At 35.9% G+C, this 25,857-nt stretch overlaps 1 protein-coding gene across 2 annotated transcripts in view; it reads left to right on the forward strand.

Moving 5' to 3' along the window:
- Window positions 1-12,849, forward strand: part of LOC150098416 (failed axon connections-like) — a 78,040-nt gene extending 65,191 nt beyond the window's left edge. For both annotated transcript variants that reach the window (XM_090404883.1, XM_090404882.1), the window contains exons 3-5: window positions 10,638-10,770; window positions 11,227-11,364; window positions 11,588-12,849. In XM_090404883.1, the coding sequence (XP_090261009.1) occupies window positions 10,638-10,770; window positions 11,227-11,364; window positions 11,588-11,968 (652 nt within the window). In that variant the 3' untranslated portion in view covers window positions 11,969-12,849. The remainder of the gene's footprint in view (window positions 1-10,637; window positions 10,771-11,226; window positions 11,365-11,587) is intronic.
- Window positions 12,850-25,857: the final 13,008 nt, after the last annotated feature.

The raw sequence follows: 25,857 nt of genomic DNA on the forward strand, positions 1-25,857 counted from the left end.
AAAGGCTGAAATTTCAACTTCCTCCTAAAAACACCACTTCCTGTCATTTGCTTGTCGTCTGGTTCCTACAACTAATCAATTTAATCAGCAGGCTATTATATGGAATGCTATGGAAGGGTTTGTTGAAAGTTTTTTTGTAATTCGTCCTAAACTAGACTATATTTCGTTTAATGAAACACTCCATATCGAAATATCCGAGTTTTTTTTAATTAATTTTTAAGGTATAGAATTTTCGATGGACTCCCTGTATTATTATTATTATTATTAATAATATCTTTAATTATATTTTTTACTTGACCGTTTGCCTCTTTGAGTTAGTATTTAATTCCCTTGTTATTTGAACTGAGAGCCTCGATAGCAGCGGAATTTGTTTTCAGTCGATACTTGTCTGCGCGATGTGGCCTTGAAGTCGATCGTTGACTGCGCTGTGCGGAGCAGTAGCGGTCTGTGTCACGTGTGTGTAATTAGCGTTGCAACTGTTGTAAGGCGATCAGTTTGCCACGAACTCCAGCTTGTTACTTCAAACAGTACCTCACAACTTTTAAAAGCCATTTTCACGCGTCCAACCGAGTTCACGCCACTGTAGTGACTACGCATGCGTGCCGATTGGATACACACGACAGCTTTTCAAACATAATAGAAATCCTTCTGCAAGTTAAGTTATTTATTGCACCAAGCAACAAAAATCTCTCGCATAATAAATTTTCATTCGTGTCACGAGTGATCTTTTGGTGATGCTTTATTTCTTGCAGTTATTTACCGTGTTAAAAGGGCAGATGACAACCAGTGATTTATTGTTATTATTATTTTTTTCTTGTCTAAGTTCGTGTATCAGAAGTGTAATCTCTTGCTGTTAAGTTGAACTGAGACGCAATTTCACGACGCGCAGTTTAAATAGAGATAAAACAGTTCTATCTTGTTGATTATTCTTCCCAACAACGTTTTACTAACATTTTTAAAACATATTTGCTATCATTGCTTTCCTTATCTTTCGTTAAGTTCATAGAACTCAACTTTTACTCATGGATGAATCATAGCTGGTTGTATTCTTAAAAAAAAGAGGGGGGGGGGCGGTGAATATAAACCCAAAATTTCTGTAGATATGTCATATCTAAGATATTTCTAACTTAAAAACTAAGTATAAACAAGTCTACATTTCTGAAAATCTGAGTTTCTGATAGTATACAACAGAGGTTGGCAACCCTTTGAGTGCATTTTAGGCGACCTGGGAAAAATGCGACCGTCTCGAGATCTGATAAATCGAGCGAACTTTCACGGGGATGAATTTATTTTCGAAAAACTACATACTATAACACATGTCTTGTTATGTTGTTTCTACATCCAGTTTAAAATTGGATGTAGAAACTGGTTAACACAAATTAACCAGGAATATTCAACATCAGAGATCTCACTAAGGTAATCTTAATAATTTTCATATCTAATGACTTTTTTTTTTTCCCCTATATTTGTGTCGACTCTATTTCCTAATCCATTCGATTTCTGCTATGAAACCGGATACAAATATCGTCGAAATGCAAAAATGTCAATCTGTCGTACCTAGTCTTATCTCCACACAACCTGGTACTCTTGTTAGTTATTTCGGTTTTGTGTTTTTGAAGAGAAATCTCCTGGCTTTCTATCTGAAACTCCAACGAGGATGGAAACAGTGTTTGTCAACCCTGAAAACGACTGAAAGATGAAACACAGTCGCTAATGTTCTTAAATGCAGTACAATAGCAACTTCACTTGAGGCAATAGAAACATTCCATCTCAGAGCAGAAATTTCAAATTGTTTTGAGGCGGATTTTTTATTATTATTTTTTATCGGATGATTTTCAGTTCCTCCATTTCAGATGCAACCTGAATACAATAACACAGAAGGCGGTAAACAATTTAAAGTATGGATCGGTGAAAGGGGTTCTGATTTTGAAAGAAATTTGGAACTTATATACGGAAGAGAGATTCATGTTATCTTAATAGTATTAGTTTCACAGTATGCTGTGGATGGAGCAGAAGTCGGTAAATGGTTATTCTGAAATGTTGTCGTAAGAAATCGGAATTCTTTGGTTATTTTTCATTGTTAAGAAAATGATGAGTTCGTATCCCTATCGCTGATACAGTCTAGCTTTCGAGGTATATGAACAATATATCGACGATGTCCTTCAGTCGGAAAGACCTGGGATCGAATCTTGTTTAGAATGCGAAGAACATTCAAGAAGCTTATTTCAACTAATGGCGAGGTTAGCTGGTCTCATACGAAGGTGGAAGGGTTTTTTCCTCGCGTAAACGGGTTCTTCATCCTGCAAAACAGACAATTAGCAGAACACAGTTCACAGAATACACATTAATCGCTGCTTAGCCGTAGTTGCTTTCGTCGTAATTCCAAATAACAGTAACAGTTATAGAAGTCCCATCTCCTCTCAGTAACCAGATCATAAGCTCGTCTCAAGTTTCCTTTTTTATGCAACGACCGTCCCTCAATCACTCTCAGTTTCTTGGCGCTATAATGGTATCCAGTGGGATGATTTTTGTCATTTCTGTTCTTCCTTCTAATGGCCTCATTACTATTTCTTTTCACCTAACTGGAATTCACCCAAAATTAACAATCTTTCAGAATTATTTTACAGAATAATGGGCAAATCTAATCCATTAAACAGGACTAGATTGGCCAAAAAGAAATTAAAAGTCAGACTATCGTCTAATCTTCCTTCTCTCAACCCTCTCCTTAGATAATGAGTCGGGCATCACTAGACAACTCCATCATCAATTGGAGGCCGCCAATTAATGGGTAATCACCAATATATATTCCGTCACTCAGGTTCGATAGCAAGTCTGCTGTTGAACCAGCAGACCAAAATTCTCACCTTTGGACACAAGCCATGAAAAGTTTGGAGAAATTCAGATGGCCACTCGACATTTCCAGAATTATCTGATATGGAATTTGTCCCTAGAGGTTCCCTTAACAAACTGCAGTTTTATAGTATGTGTTCCATGCATTTTATAATTGTATCTGCAATGGTTTTCTGTCTGGTCGTTTAGTGTGTACCATGATGAATCATTTCCTCTCTTCATATTTCTTATACCGAAGTATTCCAGTGCTTTTTCCCTCCTATGCATAAATGATCTTTTTGCACTTAAATCTCATCCGTAGTTTGCCAATGACATACCTCGTGCTCAAACATTCTAATAACCAAGATCTTCCATAACGAATGCCTTAAACACTGATCTTGTCTTTCTCCAGTGGGTGAGAGGGCAGCCTCGTTAATGTGAATTCTGTCAAAACACAGTCTTTTTTCTTTTTTTTCGAAAAAGATCTGCCTTCGCTATTCGTTACTTTTTATAATACTCGGATTGCTGTACAAAACATTGAATCTCTTCTTAAGTTAACTTATATCTCTAACCTTTCTGGGCATAAGCATATCTATAGCCTCCAACCCCCCCCCCCCCTCCTAAATACACTACTGTTGTACCAACTATTGTACCTCGCCCAAAATTTCGTACTGCTGTCTCATTATCCTATTGCGTATAGTCATGAAGTTTAGATCCACCCACACGTACACATACTTTATAGGAATTTATTATTATTGTTATTTGACATCTCCAGGGAGTCCAAAGACTCATCGAGAGAGAGGGAGAGAGTGTGCCAACAGCATTGAACGACTGATCCCTTCCAACTACTAACCGCACTCAAACTTGCTTAACTTTTTGCGTGAGCCATTAGTAGCAGAAGCTCTACCAATCGACCAACCTTTGTTGGCAACCTTTGCTGGAATATCAGTAAAATCATGGATGATGGATGTACCGAATAAACTGGCCGCTCGTTGTGTGTCTTTAGTTATGTGCACACCAGTGTTAGCTGCCAATTAAGAGTCGAAGTTGGAACTTTTCAGGAATATGACCAACCTTTAGTTCTATTTTGTTTTAGTTATCTACTTCTGAGCAATGCCTTATGTTAGGTCATTGCTACTAGAATAATATCGATCCGAACCCTTTCTCGTATTCTCACATGTTATTCAATTGATTTTTTTTAAGGTAAACGTTCTTATCTCTGAATGGAATGCACAAGTTTGTGAAATGTTTTTATTATTTCAGAATGTTTTGGAAGATTAAAAAAAATTTACTCATGTCTAATTCTCTTCAGCCTTTTCTGACTGTACAAAATATTGTAATTGGAATGTTCTCATTTTTTTTTATTCATTTCTCGGTGATTTTACTTTATAAACATGTCATATTCCCTTCCAAGTACGCGTAACCCCACTTTTAATCGTGTTTCGAACGACCTTGGCCTGCCAATAGTCGTAATTTGCCAACTGCACACTTCCTGTGTGTACAAAACCAAGTTGCAGCTCGTAACACCTATCTGCGCATGCGTCACTAATTTTCACCGAAGTGGTGAGTCACCGTGTAGAAATGAACTGGGGGAAGTCTGAGCAAGTCACTTCCCGAGGCTTTTTCTTCCGGAAGGGTGCCTTGCAGCTGACTACAGACCCATCGTGATGGTAGTGGTGCATGTATACACGCTCTAACAAACATCATAACTTCTAAAAGTACGAATAGTTGAATAGGGGACGGCCTGTCATTAAAGAAGTGGTGCTAAATACTCTTAAAGTTGAGCCCTCTCTCTCTTATTGGTTGAACACCCATATTTTGCACTCATATATGCTTACAGGAGTGCAACATGAATTTGCAGATGGGAGACAATTTTCTTCCAAAAACGAAGCTTATTTCCGCGTTGATATTTGATGAGGCCAATTCTATTACACTAGGCACGCATGCCTGATATTGATGGAAGTGAATTGCTAACCACGTGATCGGCATTCATGAAGCGTGAGTGCAATGTACAATATCATGGACAGAAGCACGCTCAGTGACGTCACATGCATTTTAAATATGCTATTTCTTGTTAGATTATGTGATACAGTTACATCAATCTAGGAAGAACATTACCGTTACAATAAATTTATTCCAAACTACTATAATTGTAGAAAATATTTTTGTTGCTTTAAAAAAAAATCCTACTTTCCTTATTATAATAATTATGCTATTAATTACAATACGTTGCTTGTAATTAATAAAAATATCTTATTAGCAAATTCATCATTGAAATATTGCTAACTCTTTCTGCCTTAGTGATTCCAGTTGGAATCACTAAGGCAGAAAGAGCAATATATAAAGATAAAATAAATAGAAAGAAAAAAATGTTTCACTTGGAAAAAAAAATTCAGGTCAGAAAGGGCTAATTTTACAAATCACCAAACGAAACTAATAAGAGGAAACAACATCACTTCCGTCAGTCTCATCACACTCCTTTTGTGGGAGAGCAATGTACTTGACGTCATAGCAGAACTTTTGGCTTTATTTATTTATTTTTTTAAGTAGGTTCAAAATAATCTCAGTTTTCTACGTTGGTTCACTAAATTTAATAATTTTTTATATTAATTTAATTGGCTTAACATAGTTGTTTATATTATTAATGGGAAATTATCATGTTGACATTTTTTTTCCCCATCAGGCAGTAGCAGCGCATATTTATACAATTATAGGCAGCGATAAAATTGTGAATACGAAATAAAATGAAAGAAACAATTTTCGCTGTTATTATTGTTATTGATAAAACATGCTGTTTATGTTTTGATAGATAAAACTGCAACAAGTAGTCATTTCTTCTCGCTAATGCTAATATTAGTCATGTAATTTTCAACCAAAGAAAATAGAATTTATTTGACGAACTTGCATTTAGTTTTGTGCTGTTTTCTATCCCTTGACGAATACTGGCCATGAAAAATAAACCTTCTCTAGTTTCAAAAAAAAAAAAGTTTTTTTTTTTTTTTTAATGCCAATAAACGAAAGCTTTTTACTCCGCATGGAAACATCGAATTAAATAAATTAGCATATGTCTGCCGATAAAAATCGCTGTTTGAATAATGTGACGAATGATGGGTGTAAAGTTTTTATGGTTGTCATTAAAAGGCTGTGCGGTTGCCAGCAAGGTTGTTAATAATGGACAGGGTAGCCGCAATGATTGAAGGGGGGGGGGGAGAAGATAATAAAAACCACGAAAGATGCAAAACAGAATGGAAGAAGCGATAGATTAAGTTTTTTTTCAAGCATCGAAGAGGGTACTTTACTGTCAGGTAATTTGGAAAAAGATGGGAAGGTAAGTATATATTTTACGATCGGCAGAACCGATAGCGAAACCTAGTGAACAACAGTATCAATATTTACAAATATGATACAAGCAAATATGATTTGTAATAGGCAGTGGCGCGCCCCTAGAGGAGGCCAAGGGGCCCTTCTCTCCCCCCCTAAAAAAAGAAAAAGGTAAAAAAAATCACTAGAAAATTTTCCAAAAATCATTTCCTAATTAAAATTCATTTTTTTTTTTAAGTTATGTTGTGTCGTGTCTTCTATTTCTATACTACTTACGAATTAGCAATCATTGCAGATGCTCGGTCGTATGCGATGCGTAGTGTGTATTCTCAAATCGTCTACTCAACTGCCCCCCCCCCCCAAAGATTAAATCCTGACTGCGCTACTGGTAATGGGTATACTTGAACACTCTGTTTTCAATATTTCTTTTCATCATTCTTTTCCAATGATTCATTTATATTGGCCATCAGGGAAGACAATAGGATTGTTCTACTTTACTAGAGAATTATTATATAACAAGGAGGATTCCCGTTGCATTCCTTGTCCAATAGTTTTCTGTCTGTCGTAATGTGTAATCACAGGGCCGGTTTGCCTGGGGCCAAAAAACTCGAGTCACCTGGAAAAATCCTCTACCTCCGTATGAGACTGGCTAACTCACCTTTGATTAAAATCCTTGATCAAGGTTTATTTTTGGCGTTATTGAAGGGATTCAACCCCATGTCTTTCCAACCAAAAGGCTCCATAAAAACTAACTGAGCTAGGGAAGCTTCGGAATAGGTGGTAGTACATTAATTATTGATGAGCAAGAAGAGGCAGTGCTTAAGTATCTTGGAAGGTAATCTTCAGAGAAATTAAATTAAGAATACAGCTAGGAATGCGTTTTTTTTTAAAAAAAAAATTGAAATAAGCTGTAAGGAGTTAAAATTGATTCTAGTATAGAAGATCTTGAAGGTTATGAAGAGATTAGATCAAAAACGATACTATTCTGTGAAATTGTGGAAGCAGCCACTGGACTGGAGTTATAGAAGTTATTATACAGAAGATAGTCACATCAAGAGGAAGAAAAATGACCCTACAGATGGGTCTAGTACGACTACCACCATGTTTTTACATGGTGGTAGTCGTTCTAAAAACAATGGGTCAGAGATAATGTGGTTGAATGCTTGCCATTTGAAAGCTGTATTAAATAGGAATTTAATCTAACGGAAAGGCTTGAAGAAATTGTTGAAGACACTTTCCCGTAAAAATTAGTCTCATTATTCATTTAACATCTGGTTATTGGTATGCAAATGACATGCTGTGTGGAAGCCATTGCTTTGACACTTAACTGATGGGAAGTTACACTTGTTGCTGTTGTCGCGGTCTTTTACGGTATAAAATCAAAGTAAAGTTTAAATTTACTGCCGACTGTTTTCAAATACCTGTTTAAGAAAAGAAAACAGAAAGAAAAAAACAGCTTCTTTGTATTAGGTAGAGACGAAATTAATTGAAGGTTTACATGAGACACTTCTGTTTTACAGGTGCTAGAATACCGAGGATAACGTAGCCCTACTATAGCGCCCTCTTACGATGGCCTGTAGTACTACCATATCAGAAAATATGAGAGGTGCTTCTGCATCGCACTTGAAGCATCACACCACCCGTTGGATATATGACCAGCTCATATCGTAGCTTTCTGTCGTAACAAGAAGCAGCGGCAGTTAAAACAGTCGAGTTGCCTTCTCCACACACCATTCCATGAGCTGTTTGCATACTGAACTTGACTTATTAAAGGCTCCAAAGACTCCATCACACTCATTAAAAAATTTCCATCGTCGAGTTCGGAATCGTACGCTATAATTGGCTTTAAACAGACGAGAGCTGCTGGGAGGAGGGGGGGAGGATGAGGGGGGCGTAAGTATTGGATGCGCGAGAGTTCGTCGCCGTCATGTCTACAGGAAGAGGAGCATTACAATCGATAGTTCAGACGTGAGTTGCCTGCAGACGGCCGACCCCACTTTGCCACGGGGAAGGAGCCGTCAGGAGTAGCAGAGATGGCTACGAACTCGATGACTCTCATCCGTGGTCATGTCCACACGGTTGGGGAGGTAACCGAATTTACGCCGGAGCTCCCGCATCCACAAGAAGTCGGAGTTTGACGGGGATGTGACACCGTCTCTATGGCTACGGAGCTGCTCTCTCTCATTCGTGTTGTGTGTGTGTGTGTGTGTCTTTACATTCAGCACACTCTCTCTCTCTCTTTCTCTCTCTCTCTCTCTCTCTCTTTCTCTCTCTCTCTCTCTCTCTCTCTCTCTCTCTCTCTTTGTAATGAAAAACGAGCCCAACGTTGTCTGTCTCTCCCGACCTGTTTCGAAGAGATAGAAAAAGGTAGAATGATGACTGCTGTTCTTAATTTCTTGACGAAGATTTCTCCTTCCTCTTTTACCGACCGGAGCGTGTCATTCTCTGAGAAACAGATGAATTATCGCACGTGGCTAGAGCGGTTTTCTGCCTCATATTAGACCTTAATTTTTCGTAGCCAATAAGCGAGAAGAGACGGAGTGTTATATTTGACACTTGCCGTGCAGTTCCCCAATATTACTGCGTGGCACTGCGTCAGTAGTTGGCTGATGCATTCCGTTGCCATGTTAGACTAACATATTGGACGAAGGTATCTTATCGGACGATAGAATAAATTGTAGATAAGTGCATCTCCATTATTTGCTCAAGCCGACTATATTCCAATGCGTTTTCTAATGTGTGGCTTTCTGTGATTGGCGAATTGGTTTAACTTCATTTTTTTGGCTTGTGTTGATTTTTTACTTGCTTTTATTCCTTCTTTATTTCATTCAATTATCTGTTTTAGATGGGCCTAGTGGATAGTGTTTCCGCTTTCAAACTAATATGCTCTGGGATGAAATGCTTTGGACATTATAAGGGTTTTTCGGATGAGGGCGAGTTAGCCGGTCTTATGCGGTGATGATAAGGTTTTCCTCTTGAAAATTCGGGTTTTTTTAAATCCCACAAAACAGTCATACCGGCCAAGAGAATGCATGGAATTAACGAACATAATCCTCAAGCTGTTTAGGCCATAATTCCGAACATCCTGCTTTGAGCATGAGGTCTATCTTCTCTTAATTTTGACTTTTGATTGTTGTAGACCCTAACGGTACAGTAGGGTTAGTGATTATTTTTTTTAATTAAAAAAAATCAAAAAATTGTTCAGTTAAACAAGGTAGGATTACTGATTTTTTCTGAGTTCTGTATAAATTATTATATACATGGGTATAGACATCGCGAACATGAAAGAAAAAAAAAATGCATGTGGGAAATTTAATTCCAGAAATTTTCTTCCATCTTTAATAAAGATAACATAACATTGGGAAAAGAGAGAAAGAACAAGCTAGAGAGAGAGTTGGAATAAACTTGTTGAGCTTTGTTCCAATCAGGACGCATGGATATATCACTCGATGCCATTAAACTGAGACATTTTTGCTCTTTCCATTGGGTACCAATTATTGATCCTTCGCTGTGATGTGGCGATTGTACTATTCACCAAGAGTTGCACACATTTAGATCCGTTTTCTCTTTTGTTGCCTGGCGAAAAGGCGTAATCATTGAGTGATACTTTATCAATGGAAAAAAAAAAAAAGAAGTCTCTCTCCTTCAATGTTTAAAAGATGAAGTTTACACCCACTCAATCGGGGATAGATTGATGGTATAATCATGTTAACTGGAACAGGAGGTAGGGACAATCTCGCCAGATATTCTGTTACTTTATAAACGACCTGTCAACGCTTAAGACGCAAAATCGAGGTGTTTTCGCATAAAGAAGTGTTTGGGAGTGAGGAAGAAATTTATGCTTTTTAAGTCAATGCTCCAACGGTGATTTTGTAAGTCGACGCGCTGATGATCTTCATTTTTAAGCCTTCTATTTATTTCTATGGCGATTTGGTGCCGTTTGGAAAGAACTTAAATGCTTATTCTGATATAACTTGATATAATAATAAATTTCGTGAATAGTATCTAATAAAGCCCATGCTGGAAAATGCACAGAATAATTTTTAACAACAAAAAGAACTAATTAAAGGGAATAAACATATTCAAATGTTAAACGGGTTAATCTTGGCAATCTCCATTCATGTTCATATGATCTAACTTTTTCCTGTTACATATTTATTGTCCTGAGGAATCAGCATCTAACGTCTTATTATTTTCTTCTTTATTGATTCCATGACGATTTTTATTTTATTTATCTATTTTTGTATCGATAACAGAAGTGGATGAGTTAATAACAGTAAAAAGTCATATGTGGTAGTTCATAATCGGATCAGTAGATGGCGCTATTTTTGAATAACTCAGAAAATTAATGAACGTAAAAAAAAAAATAAAATAAAAATATGATTAGGATTGTAGAGTTATCAGATGTATAGAGGAAATTTAGTTACAAGAAGAACTTTTATTTTGTTAACTTTATTTTTCCCATGAATTCAAATCTTTCTTTGCAGGGTGATGCGTTGGTGGCGTTATAGTCATCCGGGAGAATTCCTGAAAGCTGCTCAGTTGGATATTAAACGCACTCTCAACTCCAGACTGCCAAAAGGATTGTTGCAGTTTTTTTTCAAACTTGGCTTTAAAAGCGTAAGTACCTTTCAATGTATTTTGCAATATGGAAGATTCTGAAAACTATGAACAATGATTAACTAATCAAATGATATTTAATGAATCACAAGAAGAAACGAATGCAGTATTATCATAAATGGATTCTGTCCAGGAACATACAAGCGCCTTGGTAGACAAACTCTGCCCAGGAACCTGTATGTTCGTCTTGTATCAGTGCTTTTGGTTGTAAGATTTCACTGGCCTGACAGTTTCCTTCAGTGTTACCATAGCAACCCTGATGCCAAAGGTTTTGTATTCTCATAAGCTGTCTAACCATTTTCGTTTCAAACATTTGGTAAGAAAATTAATTGACTATAACATCCATTCATTCAATTACTCATTACAATTTTCCTATTTTGTTTAAAAAAAAAATTACCCACAAACTGCTCCCAGAAACCTAAATCGCATGAAAGTAACAAATAAATATATTTGCAGAACGTAAAGCGAGCAGTCGGACATGGATTGGGGCGTCACACTGCAGAAGAGATCTATGAATTTGGGAAGAATGACATGAAGGCCTTGAGTGAATATTTGGCTGAAAAACCCTATTTTTTTGGAGATGAACCTCATCTTGTAAGTATAAAGCATGATGAGAAATAAAAAAAAAACTTACTACTAACATTTCCTCGAGTATAATTAAAAATATATATTATTTAAAATATCCTAAAATTATTTCGAGACAATATAATTATAATCAGGGTTGAATTATAATCGTTGTATGTAACGCACAGTTCATTTTCTTTGGTTGGGTTAATTATCACACGATAAACTTAAAATAATCCTGTTATCTTTACAGTTGGATTGTGTGGCCTTTGCTCACCTGTGCCAGTTCATTTATGTTCCATTTGGCGGGATCAAGGAATATCTGGAATCCGATTGCACCAATCTCATCTCCTTCGTTGAGCGTATGAAGGAACGGTATTGGCCAGACTGGGATGATATGTGCAAGACGCTGGAACTGAACACCCATCTACCCAAGAAAGTCGAAGAGATCAAAGAAGATCAGAAGACAGAGGAAGAGGAAAAGAAGGAAGAAAAAGAAGAGGAAAAAGACAAACCCATCGAACCAGAAGACAAAGAAAAACAAAAGGCAGAAGACAAGGATGAGAAACCACAGGAGATCACAGAAGAGGAAAGCTCAGAAAAAGCCAAAGATGAAACCGAAAAGAAAGAGTGAGTATGAGAATTGAAAAGGTCCCCTAAAACCAACCTTGATGTCGGGACTCAACCTTCCTGGCAAGTGTGGCCGACTGCTGGCCATCATTGAGTCATATAATAGCAACTTGTTGGATCCAGTGTTTGATGTAAAGTGTCTTCGTTGTTGCTTAGTGATAACTCATGTCTCCCAGTCTTCAGTTTGTTTTATGCTCAAGCAAATCTCCAATTCTAATTTTTTCCATTCCAAACAGTGACCAGTGGACATTTGTGTAAGTCATGTAGTTGGCTTGCAAATGGATGCTCATTATTTCTCCTGCGTTGTTCCCTTTTGCTCCAACCAGATCCTTCACCTGTCCTCTTTTTCAATGAGCAAAACATCCAGTCTCTTGTGGGTCGTCTTCCACCGATGACATCGCCCACTTTTTTTTCAGAAATTTCATCATCTGAGGACCTCCGTCAACATGGCTACCATTTTTTTGGCCATCTTGATTGATGGGCTTTTGCCTTGAACATTGTGTCCAAAAAACATACAAAACACACAAACATGTACAAGACATACATTTTACAGGAACAATATATGGATCGTGGTTTTAAAAAGATTCCAGCGGCATATTGTCACTGTTTACATTTACTCGTAGCCTGTTCATGAAAGTCAGCTCCCAATTGTATTGAAACCCAAATAAAAGTTTTTTTGTGTAATTTGCACAGTGGATCGTGGCATTTACAATTTTCATATCAATTTTATGCAGAATGTGAACTTTGCAGACATGATAAATTCTATTGTCGGCTATTTCGCACTGGAAATATTTAAATGTTGTGTACATCTGGAATAAATGAGTTTTAACTCGTCAACTTTGTATCTTAAAAGCAATGTGTGATTAAAGCATGCTTCGTGTGATACTGGAGGAGCTTATTTGACTTGATTCAGATTACATACATTACACATAAAAGAAAAACTATTTAGAAAAACTCTCGACAGATGGCAGCAGATGATGTAATCAACTGAGATGTAAATACCCAATTGGCTTTAACGTTATAGTTGAGTCATGTCATCAGATTATACCAATTAACGGTTTTTAAAGATTAAATCAACGTAATTGACAACGTAGAAGTATTTTTAGCGTCTTTTTTTTTTCTCTACAACCTTTCCCATCTAACAGCTTTGCGTCAGGAGGAGACTAATTACAGGATTAATTCAACCGACTCATTTCTGTTGACCCATCTTTTCCCCCTTCCACGCGTGTACATACGCAAGCATTGCTGAAAGCTTTATTCTCCCGTCACATTGTATGCAATGAGGAAACAGAGGACGCATTGGCCTCTAGGGAACAGGATTAACGAGGTGCAATGGAGTGTCGATTTTTCGCTTCGGTGAATTTATTTGGACAGTTTAAATATGGCGTTCAGACACGCGTCTGTATACTCCAAAATGTTGAAAGTTGCGGGCGAATTGGATCGAGTAAAAGAAAAATCTCACTGTTCAAAGGTAACGAAGCTTAAGACATTCTTTGAGGGTTGGTGGAGGTGGGTAGTTCAGCTTATTTGATGCTTCCGAAGAAGTATGATACTTAAGAATGTGCTCTTCCTTTTTTGCTTTCAAACTCTTTTGTTTTCTACATTTTTTTTTTATTTACAGAATAACAAGTTTAAATTGTGTGTTACTTTTCTGTTGCTCCCTGGTGTGTTTCACAAACGAAAGCAAGTAGACACTCCTAAAAGTTAAATAAACCAAATCGATGGGATCACAAAGTTGTTTTTGATGCCCATCTCATCCTCAATTTAAATAATTTTTTAAAACTTATCTATTTTTAATCTTAGGAACGATATTTTTTTAATTTCAAATCCAGTCTACATTGAATTCATATAAATTCATGGTAAGGCTGGATGACTTTAAACGAATTATATTTGGTAGCTTCTGGAAGAGGGCAAAGCGATCATAAGTGATATGTACCACAAGGAAGTCACCTTTTTTTTTTTTTTTTTTTTTTTTTTTTACATAATTTGGAACCCTTGCTATAGATAAAAATTTGGATTTCCTAACAGCTTCTGTGTTTCTGAGCATCTCAAAATTCACATCCAAATCCCAGTTCCTTAAACCATCCACAAATTTTTTGGTCGATTTTTATAACACTTTAAAAAAGCAGGCACAATTTGGACGGATTCCATCCAATTCTCTTTTGTTCAAGACGAGTTGGGTTCCCTAATTAGAAGTCTGATTAGGCAATTTAACACTTGCGGCTTTGCCATCCCTCTATGGGTAACTGGTTTATGTTTGCAGATATGCGTGTTCACGAAGGCAGCTTATCTGCTTGCGGGTTGGAAAACTCGAGTTTCTGGGATCAAACCTTTCACCTCCGTATAAGACTGGCTAACTCACATTCAGATGAAAAGTCCTGATAAAGGGTCCTTGCGTCCTAGATGGAATTCGAACCTAGGTCTATCCAAGCAAAGGGAGTCTTTTATACCGACTGATCTACAGAGGTTTCCTGGACGCATAAAAAAAAATGATTTAATGGTGGCTTTAATATGTACCACACTGAAGTCATAACCTTTTAGGTGAAACATATCACTGAAATATTGAGATGGATTAGATAGCTGTTGTTTTAATTCTTTTTTTATGTGACTTCCACCTACGAAAGACTGTAAACCTGTAATGCATTTGTACCGTGGATGAGCTAAGGTTATTTATTCCCTCAACGTATTGGTTGAAGAACGAGTATGCCCTCCAGTGGACCGAAATTCAAGAATTCCAAGAACTTTCCATCTCATATTTTTCAATAAGATTCTCCGAAATTCAATCCATTCTCTAGGTTTATTAGGTTTATTCAGGTTTGTTTTTTTCGTTCCATTCATTCTCTATTAAATCTATTTCATATTCGCCTTTTGAAAGTAAATATTCCCTATTAAAAATGTGAATTTAGCATTGGGATGTTTAGTTTGTTACATGATAGTTTTCATGCTGATGATGTTGAGAATGGATTGCGGTATATAGTAGATATTTAAAAGAAGTTTGAATTTAAAAAAAAATACATTTCCTTATCTATTTTGATGACAGTACATTCTTTAGCATTTCATGAATAGGCAATCCTTTTATCAGAGAGAGAGAGAAAAAGAGAGCAGTGCTAAAGAGTCATGATCTGTCAGTAACCTAATGCGTTAATGCCTCCTTAGCGAATAGATGAGAACGACCTGTGGCTGGAAAAATAAGCTTCATTCTCTTCGCTAATGTGAAAACCATATCCTACAGAATAAAAGTTTTTTTTTTTTTTTTTTTCTCCTTCTCTTCAACCTAAGGTGGGTGAGTTAGCTGGTCTTATAGGAAGGCGGTTTTTTTTTTTTTTTCCTCGGGAGACTTTTTTAATCTCTCAAACAGACCTGAGAACATAGTGAATTCAACAACATGGGGTTGTATAATCGGTCTTCTCTACCTGACGTGGACCGTTTTTAGCAGCTGTCCACGAATATGGATATAAATCCGTGCTGTAAGGTAGATGAGATTTCAGCTTAGCTGGACAAATAGAAATCATCGCATTGCCACGTGAAATTTTGTAAGTAGAAATTGAACATTTTGTAATGGATTCACGAAACATTAACAAGTATGAATTGGTCTTTGGCTCATGCCAAGGTTATTTATTTATTTGGATTTTTCTTTAAGAATGAAATTCATTAACGTGGTAATTCTACGTTCTTTATAACCATTGCTGAACTTATGTTTTACACAAGGCCAAAATTGTGAAGGATTCGTGTCGGTGCGGGAAGAGGGAGTAGACGAATAGCTCAATGTCCCCATATGGGAAACCTCACACTGAGAGGGATGCCTCAATGCGTGATTTACATCTACATTCCACAATGATATTTGTCATGTAATATCATTGTGGTGCTCAAGAAATGCATCGATTAGTTTAGCGTTCAATACGAGACTTTGTAGTCAAACTCAACAGGTAGCGTCACCTTCACATATTTAAATTCTAACTAACATATTTTTGATCTTTGTAATCCTTGAGAGCCACTCCACCATCCCACCCACCTCCCCTCATGCATGGTCTGTCTTGATTCCGCTCGGAATGTCAGTTCTTGATCCAGATACAACCTTGATTCTGATCCAGAACGTGATCTCAGTTTTGATTTGATTCCTTTGCAATTAAATTAGAAAACATAACATAATAGGCATTCTAGCTTTATTATTAAACTAGAAATTAGTGTGATTCTAATTAGCGCGGATCTCGTTGTCCCATTTGAACAGTTCAGTCTTCTGCCGTCCGTGTATCGCGCCTTACTGTTTTAGATAGCGTAGGCACTTTTGAGTTTTTTTTTAACTGGGCATAACTACTGATTTACATCTGAAACATTTGGAGGGAGTTGTTACATCCAAATCGATAGGCATCGATTTCTTCCTTTTACAATTTCGTAGTCCAGCATCTTCTTTACAGATGCAGACCAATATCATAAACATTTTGCATTTTCTTAGGAGTTATCTTAGCAAATCCTTCAGTGCTTTTGTCCAATGCCTGATCAAGTAGTCTTCGGTAATACAGCCTTGGAGAAAGCAATTCGGAGCGTTGTTGTTGGTACCAAAACACCTTTATCAACATGATCACAACAGACGATTAAGATGTTATTTGGAGTATATGTTCTTGGACAACTCTTGATCAGGTGTTCCACTTTCAAGTTCAATTCTCTAAATTCCTAAATTTGAGTTTTCAATTATCAACAAAATCAGGTTCTGTGTTTTTGAGCAAATCTCGAGATCTACAGATCCCGATTACTTAAACCAGCGTTTCCCAAACTTTTCCGACGACGGAACCCTTCACTTAGTTATTTAGTAACGTATTAATTAATAATTAATTGTTAATTTAGCTGTTTTTTATTATTAATTAATAATTGGTCATTAATTATTAATTAAACATTAAATTAATTTGTGTTGATTTTCATTGACATATCCCATTCCCGTCACCAAAAATTTGTAATATTATTATAAGTACTTACGAGTGAATGCAGACTTTTTCTCTTGTGTGCTGGCAGTTTCCCCTCCTTTTGTACATCCTGGAGATCGCTCTGTAAGCCGGTTGTGGATGACTCACTATCTGTTGCGTCACGAACACCTTCAATAAGAGATTTCTTAACACCAAAATTAAACAAAGTCCCTTGTCTCTTATTCATATTAAAATTTAAATCTGCAGGCCTATTACTTTTAAAAAATCACGGCACTACAGTTTCGAAACTTTCACCCTACAATAAGAACTTGCGAAGAAAGTATTCAGTATTACTAGATTTGGGAACCGGATACAGACTACCTTGATCTTCAATTTTAGTGGAAAAATTTTCTTTATACTTCCTTGCTGATTGCTCGCTAACATTTGCAACACAGATGTTATTTCGTTCAGTTTTGAGAACAGAGGATACACCGCCCATTGTTATAATCCGCTTGCCGGCAATTTTTATGACCGATCATGAACAGCGGTATTCCCTTTCCCAAATGTTGAAAGGTTTCGATGTGTGCAAATTAACGATACTTCATGAATACTTCCATTTAAAAATACACGGCTTGGTCACTAACATTTGCTATACAGATGTTATTAGGCGTTCTGAACTTTTCGACATATTCACGAATATTATTCTCTTCAGAATATTTCCACTGTAAAATATTTATTCATGAAAAATTCTTAGAAAAATAAAATGACAGATTCAAGCGGAACTTTTCGCGGAACACAGTTTGGGAAACCCTGACTTAAACCATCCACAAAATTCCTTGCACTCAAGCCCACTTTGAACTTTGAATTTTTTTTTTTTTTTTTCTTAAAGAATGTGCCAATTCTCGAAATGGTTTATGTGAAAAATCCAGTTTTCCGTAAGGGAAAAAAATGGTCAACGCCGAGATTTCCATCGCTAGTTTTCAAAGAGAAAATGTTCGTACTACATCCGTCAATTGAGCGTATTTGATTATTGCATCGGATTTGTAGAATTTTAAAAAAGGCCATAGAAATCCATTTCACACTGGAACTAAAGAGTATTAATAATATGTAAAATCAAGAAACATTTGCTTCCGATAGAATAACGTACATCATCAAATATCTTTTGTAGCAATAAGGCATCCGTTTGCAAATCATCACGGTAATTCACTACCGCATTGTGAGTGAGTGTGATTATCGTCTCCACAGCTGCCTGAAAGCGCTGTGTAAACATCGGCCAAGCACTTCGAGATGTTGCCTGTTCCAACCGAAAAGAACTCGAACAACCCGGATTAAGAGAAATGGCTTGTTTCTTTAATCTCGGACGGCTATCTAAATGAAGAGGAAATGCGGATGTTATTAGCGATAGCTGAAGTGTTTTATTAAGAAATCAACCTACGCTGTCTCGAAATAATACGTTCGCTCTCATTTACGTCACTTGCAGTTAAAAGGCTTTAATCAGACATGCGATAAACGTCTGCAGCAAATCCTTCTAAATCAAATGCATCATCTGCAGGCACACGGTGAAACCGTGCTAACATCCTTCCACCTTCTTTTGCGCCTTGTTGGATCGCAACTGAGGAAGGGTCAACAACCTTCACGCCCCCTGTTTTAGGTCAGCCGTACAGGGTTGTCGTCTGTCACAAACAATTTCTCGCCAATCAATACTCCTTGCTCTTGGAGTACAAGGAGTGGAAGAGGTGGTGTAGTCATTGGAGATCCCGACTTACACGCTCTGTTCAGGACACACGCACGCACGCACACACACACACACACAATGATGCAGGTGGCGGTAGCAGCGGAGTAATAAAGAGGTCGCTAATGGTATCCATACCCACCGCCACGGGGGACTACTCCATTTTATTGAAGCACAGTCGCTTTGGACCTTAAATATCTACTTCTCCATCAGCATCCATTCTCGTTTGCAGACGTCTTTCTTGTTTATTTGTGCCACTCTACATCACCTAAATACAAGTAATGGGTTTTCTCAAGTACGATTCTACAGTTTTAAGCGATGGCATGCAAAATTATGAGAGTATTTTCTTTAACACACGGAATAAACAGACAACCCAAACATGAGATGCACTAGAGAGGCTGGTTTGTGCAGATAAATTTGTCATCTAAAACTTTTCATTTACTTCTGCAAAAGATTTGTTTAGTGATAAAACAGAAATTCATTTTTGCTCGTAAAAACTAATATATTCGGGTTAAGGAAAATGCACACGATAAATTTTTCCCACGAGAAGTAATATAGAAGCCTCTGTTACGTTTTTAAAAATGAACAAAACAAATGTCTGTTAAAAATATATTTTATCAATTATTGGTTGATGGTCATTTTTATGTTACGCCGAACTCTAAAAACATTTCTTTTTTTTAAAAAAAAAATTTATTTCAACCAACTAAAAAAATCAAATAAGAAAGGTTGAAATCACTTAGCTCATTTTATTAGGAGGCTTTCCTGTTGGTAAATATTGTCGTGCGGAGAAGGGGGATTTACAGGGGATGTTATTTTGTACAGCAGTAAAAGAGGAATTCTTTATTTTTATTATCACTAGATGGCGCTTCATTATTCCAATTAAATACTGTATATTGGTTGAAAGGAAACAGTACGTTATACCCACAGTCTGGTTGTTAATTTAATTCAGATTTTTATTTTTGGAAAATATGTTTGCAATGTACGTGGTGTACGTTTGTAATACATGTATTTCGAAATGAATTAAATACACATGAGAACATTTGTGTGTTGTTCAGATGATATATAAATAATAAAAATTGATCGCACAGAGAATATGAAGCCAAATTTAACAAGTTTATTAGGAATGGAAGATGAAATTGACGAGTTTATAGAAGGTGATGAACCTGGAATTGAGAAGTTTACAGAAGGGATGAAGGTGAAATGAACATGTTTACAGAAGAAAATGATGAACCTAAAATTGATGAGTTTACAGAAGAAGGTGTTAAACTTGAAATCGACGTAGCAGTGAACGTTTTGAAGTTAAAATTGACAATTTTTAAAACTCAATATAACAAAACTTTAAGAAAAGTAAATATGCGAATATTTAACATCAGAGGTAGTCGTTGTCCTTTACAAAAAAAAAAAAAGGAATAAACCAAAATTACAAAGAAATGTAAGGATAAATGAAATGAGAAATAGAAGTTGTGTTCAAGAAAACACAAATCGACGTCATTTATATGATAGAGAATGGCATTGCTTAGGTCTCTTTAGAAGATACATCCAGGAACACTTGAATTACACATGCGCAGATGAATTACGCCCAAAGAACATTCATGTTCTATAAAACTTACTAATGAGTCACGCGACTTGAGCGTTTACTTCCGCATTTATTTCCTCAATGCATGTCCAACCAGCCGTTGGAAAGCGTGCGCTAGTTAACAAGCGTAAACAAACCTAAAATACAAAGAAAATATTTTTTTCTTTAATATAGCAATGTTTCGGAATAGTTTCATTTGTAAATGCTTTGGAAGTGCTTCTGAATGTCATCTTCAACATTCTCTGTAGACTTGTTAATTTCAGCTTCGACATTCTCTGTGAACTTGTTAATTTCAGCTTCAACACATTCTCTGTAGACTTGTTAATTTCAGCTTCAACATATTTTCTGTAAACTTGTTAATTTCAGCTTCATATTCTATGCCATAACTATTTGCATCGAACAAATGCAATAATTTTTTCTTTTAAAAATACGATAAGTGCAAGCTATCAGTGCTATTTAATTTTTTATTTATGTGAGAAAAAAACAAAAAAAATATCTAAAGATATAAAATGCTAACGTTTTTATTTAAATAAAATTAATTTAACATTTATATATTTAAATAATAAAATAGTTTCAAGTGGAAAGATTTATGTCTGCCCGTAACTTTTATTCCCCCCTCCCATTAAATCCAATAGCTGATATTTTGTCAGCTGCGTTGAATAGAAAATTATTCACGAGAGCATTGAACTTACGTAGCAACAGGAATGCTTTCCTAGTCGACTGATGCGTAACTTTTCTCAGTAGGTATGCACACTCGCAAAAGAAGCCGAGAAAAATGATAAATGCGCATGAATTAACACAAAAGGAAGACTTTGCACATGCGTCAGAGTATACTCAAACACAGCAAGTAGGAAACTGACACAATGCTGCCACCTCATGCGTGAAACGTTGAAAAAATATTTTGGAATTAAAATAAACAAATCCGAGCATCTATTATAAATTTCCTATTTACACTGGAAATTTGGAACAAAGTAAATTTCAGTTATAAAACTATGCCAATGTTTATCATCAGATATCTCTTATAAAAATATCGCATGAGAGTTTTTTCTTTTTTTTTTGTTGTTGTTTATGTTTGTTTTCAAGGAGTAATTAAAATACTTTAAGAAGCGTGAAATCTGACAGAGTTCTTTTATGCAAATATTCAAGTTTTCTTTAGCATGAAGATGATAAAGTTAAAAAAATAAATAAAACTGCATAAAAGCTTAACACTTCCTCTCACGAATAAAAGGGGAGTAAAATTTTTTCTTACTCATCATCTGGATATTTCATGGCTCATTGGCTTAATTATGGAAATTACACGCTTTTCCTAAAAAAAAACCAACCTTTTCAAAACATTTTGAAACCAAGTCAGGCCTTAAACAGACTATTGGATGTAATGCGTAAAGGATTCATGCATGTAGGATTTAAGCAAGACTTGTTACCATGTTTGTAGACGTCACGTACACGAGGTTTACTGACTATATGTCAATACTTGAAGACCCTATTCTTGAGATTATTCTCATGAATAGAAATGGCACATGAACATTATCACTGGCTGCAGAACTTTAGATATTTGAAATGCAACACCTGGGATGCAGATGGACAGGTAACAGTTTAAGTGTCTTAAATGAATGCTAAATATTATTGAAAGTAAGTGTCAACGTGCTTCTTAAGTTTCCCAATGAATACGCAGAAGATGCATCTTATGTACAGATTCCCACCATGAAGAATCCTAGACTGACTTAATTCAGTGATATTTACTGACAGTTCTTAGAAAGTAGAATATTTCAGAGTGTGTTATTGGCTACTGAACTTCCATTATAGAAGATGTGGGTGAGAAGGAATGTGTTATTCAACCACAGCAAGTGTGTGGATACAAAATAAATAAATTAATAAAATGAAATAAAAATAAGTAAAATCTAATGCCTTTTATTCCCCAAAAAGAGGAGTCGAGACTGTTTAGTCCTAGCATTTTGAAGCAGCAGCCCATCTCTATCCTTAGCTGTCACTGATAGTTGGTTCAAGATTATCGATGATTTCCTAGGTGGTAAGGCATCCAGGAAGCAGAATACAATAGCCCAACTTTTGCCATCTGGTGGTTCCCTAACCTTAACAACGTAGTAATTGACTTAAATAATGTGAGTTTTAAGTCCGATTTTCGTGATTTGTGGGATTAATAACCAGAGTTTGTAAGGATACGACCCTTGATTAAGTATAACCTTTCGTAGGTACTCTAGAAAAGTACTTCCTAGTTCAAGATGTTGAATTTACTGAATGGAGACTATAAACCTATTTACATTAGTACCGTTGGGGACCTAAGAGTTAGAGGACCTGAGAATCCTGAACTTTTTAAGTCACTTCAGACTCTAACAAGACAATGAAATTCACCTATTGACTAAATACCTTTATCGACATCCATGCCGTGACGGAATTTGAATCAGTAATATGATGGAAAACAGAGCTATCCACGCTGCTAACTAGGCTGGCAACAGTTGACAGTTTGTTCTTCTTCTTTTAGTTTGATAAGTGCTCTTATATCTCTATATTTTGCTTATTGAAAAGAATTTTTCTTCATCAAGGAATCAACAATAATTTTCAACGTCTTTCTGTGGTATTGTTAACGACCAACTCATTTTATCATACTCAACATATTTTAGCTGAAAATAGGCTGCTGGCCTTTTAAAATCCTCGTTCCTCTATAAACACGAATGAAGACTACCAGCTTGAAAATTACTAGCATGAGCCAAACACATCCGCATTTCAGTACTTCGTGTTGTATAGCAATGGTGGCACGTGAATATGATCGACGGATTGCAATGGCGATCTGCAGAAATGACTGTCGTTCACCAGATCTCATTCTGTTATACATACATAGAGTTAGCGGTATTAGGCCTGCTTATAGAGGACTTAAGAGGCTTGAAAAAGCACAGTTTGATCTCTAAATGGATTAACATTCATGATGTATTTGCATTCATAAAGGCAGAATTATTTGTCATTTTGGTGATCCGACAGTGTCTAAGATATACTTAAGAAGATAACGCGAAAATATTTCGAGATGGGTACAAAGTAAGTTTATGTCAATGCTTTTCCCCCATACCCGAATGGAAATAGACTGAAGAATAAGATCTTATGGAAAAACCATTGACATAAAGTCATTGGTTACTTTGTACCTATCTGAAAATATTTTCGCAAGAAACAAAAAAAGTTCATAAATGTTCCTGACATCATAAAATGGATTCGAACTAGGTTTTATGAATCAACATTCCATATTCATCTGATTATTACTCAAGGAGACTTCATGATAATGGGATACGAAGACAAAACAATATATGAATAGCTTGTCGAGAGGGATCAGAAAGATGAATCAGTAAAACATCTGCCCTATCCATATCGTTAACGCAGTCGAGTGACGACGTCCTTTGAAGAATTGAGTTAGAATCTCGTCATAGTACAAAAGAGCATTTACGAGAACTTTTTAACTGAAATTAGCCACGTGTGAAGGCAAAAGGCATTTAACTCCGGGAAAGTAATCTTTTTTAAATCTTGCAAAATAGACAAACCTGCTTGAGAACATACGCAATTAACAGAGACCTTACGCTTGTCTGATGGGTAGCGTACTTTGGTGTAATCTTAGCAATCAACCCATCATAATGTTGTTAGTGATACACCCTAAATAAATCCTAAATATTTGGTTTCGATAATAGCTCTTGGTTTGATACCTGCGTTAGAATCCAGTATTTAAGAAATCTCGAGAGATTCATTTTCTTTTCTCACCCCTTTTTTATATCTTATACCATGCCGGATCATCGAAATAACAAATATTGCTATCTTTATGAATGCAAATACAACTTCGTGTTAAACTTAGCAAATGATGGAAGAAAGCTAAACAGGAACACCAAGCCATCCATTGGAGTTGATTCCAAGTGGTGACAGCTGGGAACGTCTTGATGGTGCTATCAGGATAAAAGGATTTTCCCATCCCAAAAGCTGAGTGGACAGCATACTGGCTTTCCAACCAACAGGTTGTTGGTTCGAATCCCACTTTGGCCATGGATGTTTGTAAAAAGCCCACAGCACGTATAGCTCTTTGAGTTTATAGGACTTGTCGTTTAAAAAAAAAAATAAGTGTAAAGATCTAGGTATTTATTTTGATGCTGTCTGTTCTTCCTCCGAAAAATGGAATTCCACTTAAAGATGGCGATCCCCATCTTTATCAATAAAAATGAACTGTTTCAACCAATGTCGCAGTCATTTTGACTGACATACTTTGAAAGAAATGCATGAGTGCCGAAAGGCTGTAATTTTTAAATAAATAAATAAAAAACTACCCATTATTTGATTGTCCTTCATATAGTCAAACCGAAATAAATAATCACAATGTTTTTAATTATTGTAAGTAAATTTCTACAATTAAAAATAATTTTGGAAGTGTACCCTTCGTCTGTTAATATATATATATTTTTTTTTTTTCGTGACTTACAAATACTAATAGTTTAATTCTTGACTATTAGGCACTAATTTTGGATAGTGGCTAATCCCGAATGGAAGACTGAGAATCACCCATTCTTCAAAATATGACAAAATGATATCGGGAATTTTACTTTAAAAAAAAAGAAGAAAACTTCTATGCTATCTGAATTACACATTATTTCCTTCTTTTTTTCACTTCCCATATTATAATATTTCTTGTTTTATTAAGTAAAACCAGAAATATTTAAAAAAAAAAATCGACTAAGTATTTCACACTCTTCTAATATTTATCTATCACCGGTTGTAAAAAAAAAAGAAAGAAAAAAAAAGCATACAGGCTATTGATGTTAGGCTTAAACTAGTAAATAAATAAAGAACTGTTGTTTATAAGCTGAACGAAATCTACAGTTTGTCAACTGAAGATTTATTCAGCTTTTTTTTTTTTTTTTTTACGTATAACTCGTCATTTTAAGACAGAATTTACGCTAGTAAAATAATAAAATGAAAAATATCAAAATATGTTTATGTAGCACTTAATATAATTCTTGTGGAATGTTTAGATTTTCTTTCGTGGTGAATCAGGTTTTTAGATTGTTTTTGTTGACTAGTTTAAGCATCTAAATAAATAAATCAACACATTAACATTATTAAATTATTACTAGCAGATAGAGTGGATCGAAAGATCAGCTCATTAAAATCAACTGTTCGTCAACTTGAAATCCTGCGTAGGGATGTGTACCTACCACTGCAAAGCTGCAGATTCTTTTCTCATATCCTACCGAGAGATTGGTATTCATGCAGAAAGAAATCCGCTCATTATAAGCAACATTTACCGCCAGAGGGTCTAACAGTGCAAATAGCGCCTCCTAGAAGGAACTTAATGATCTCCCTTCGTCCAATTACTAGCGAGGAAGTGATTTATGAATGTTCTATGCAGTGAAGGCTACTTCCTTACTGCTCTAAGGCGCATGGGAAATTTTATTCAGTCCATTAATTACTTTTCTCATTCCTAAAAGAATATCAGAAAGCTTTGGTGACAAAAATCTAAACAGGAAATAAGAAATGCTTACAACGGAAGAAAATTCATGGAAATTCCGAGTTCTGAAATTGGTAATGAACAACTTATTTTCCTGAACAATTAAGCTAGTTTATATGATAAATGACAAACATGGAAGCAAAGACTAGTACTCTTTCTTTCCTGCAAATAATAATAATAATAATTTATTAAACAATTTTAT

Source organism: Typopeltis vanoorti, chromosome 15, assembly GCF_054136105.1.
Source record: "Typopeltis vanoorti isolate ZY-2024b chromosome 15, IOZ_Tvanoo_1.0, whole genome shotgun sequence".
NCBI lineage: Eukaryota > Metazoa > Arthropoda > Arachnida > Uropygi > Thelyphonidae > Typopeltis > Typopeltis vanoorti.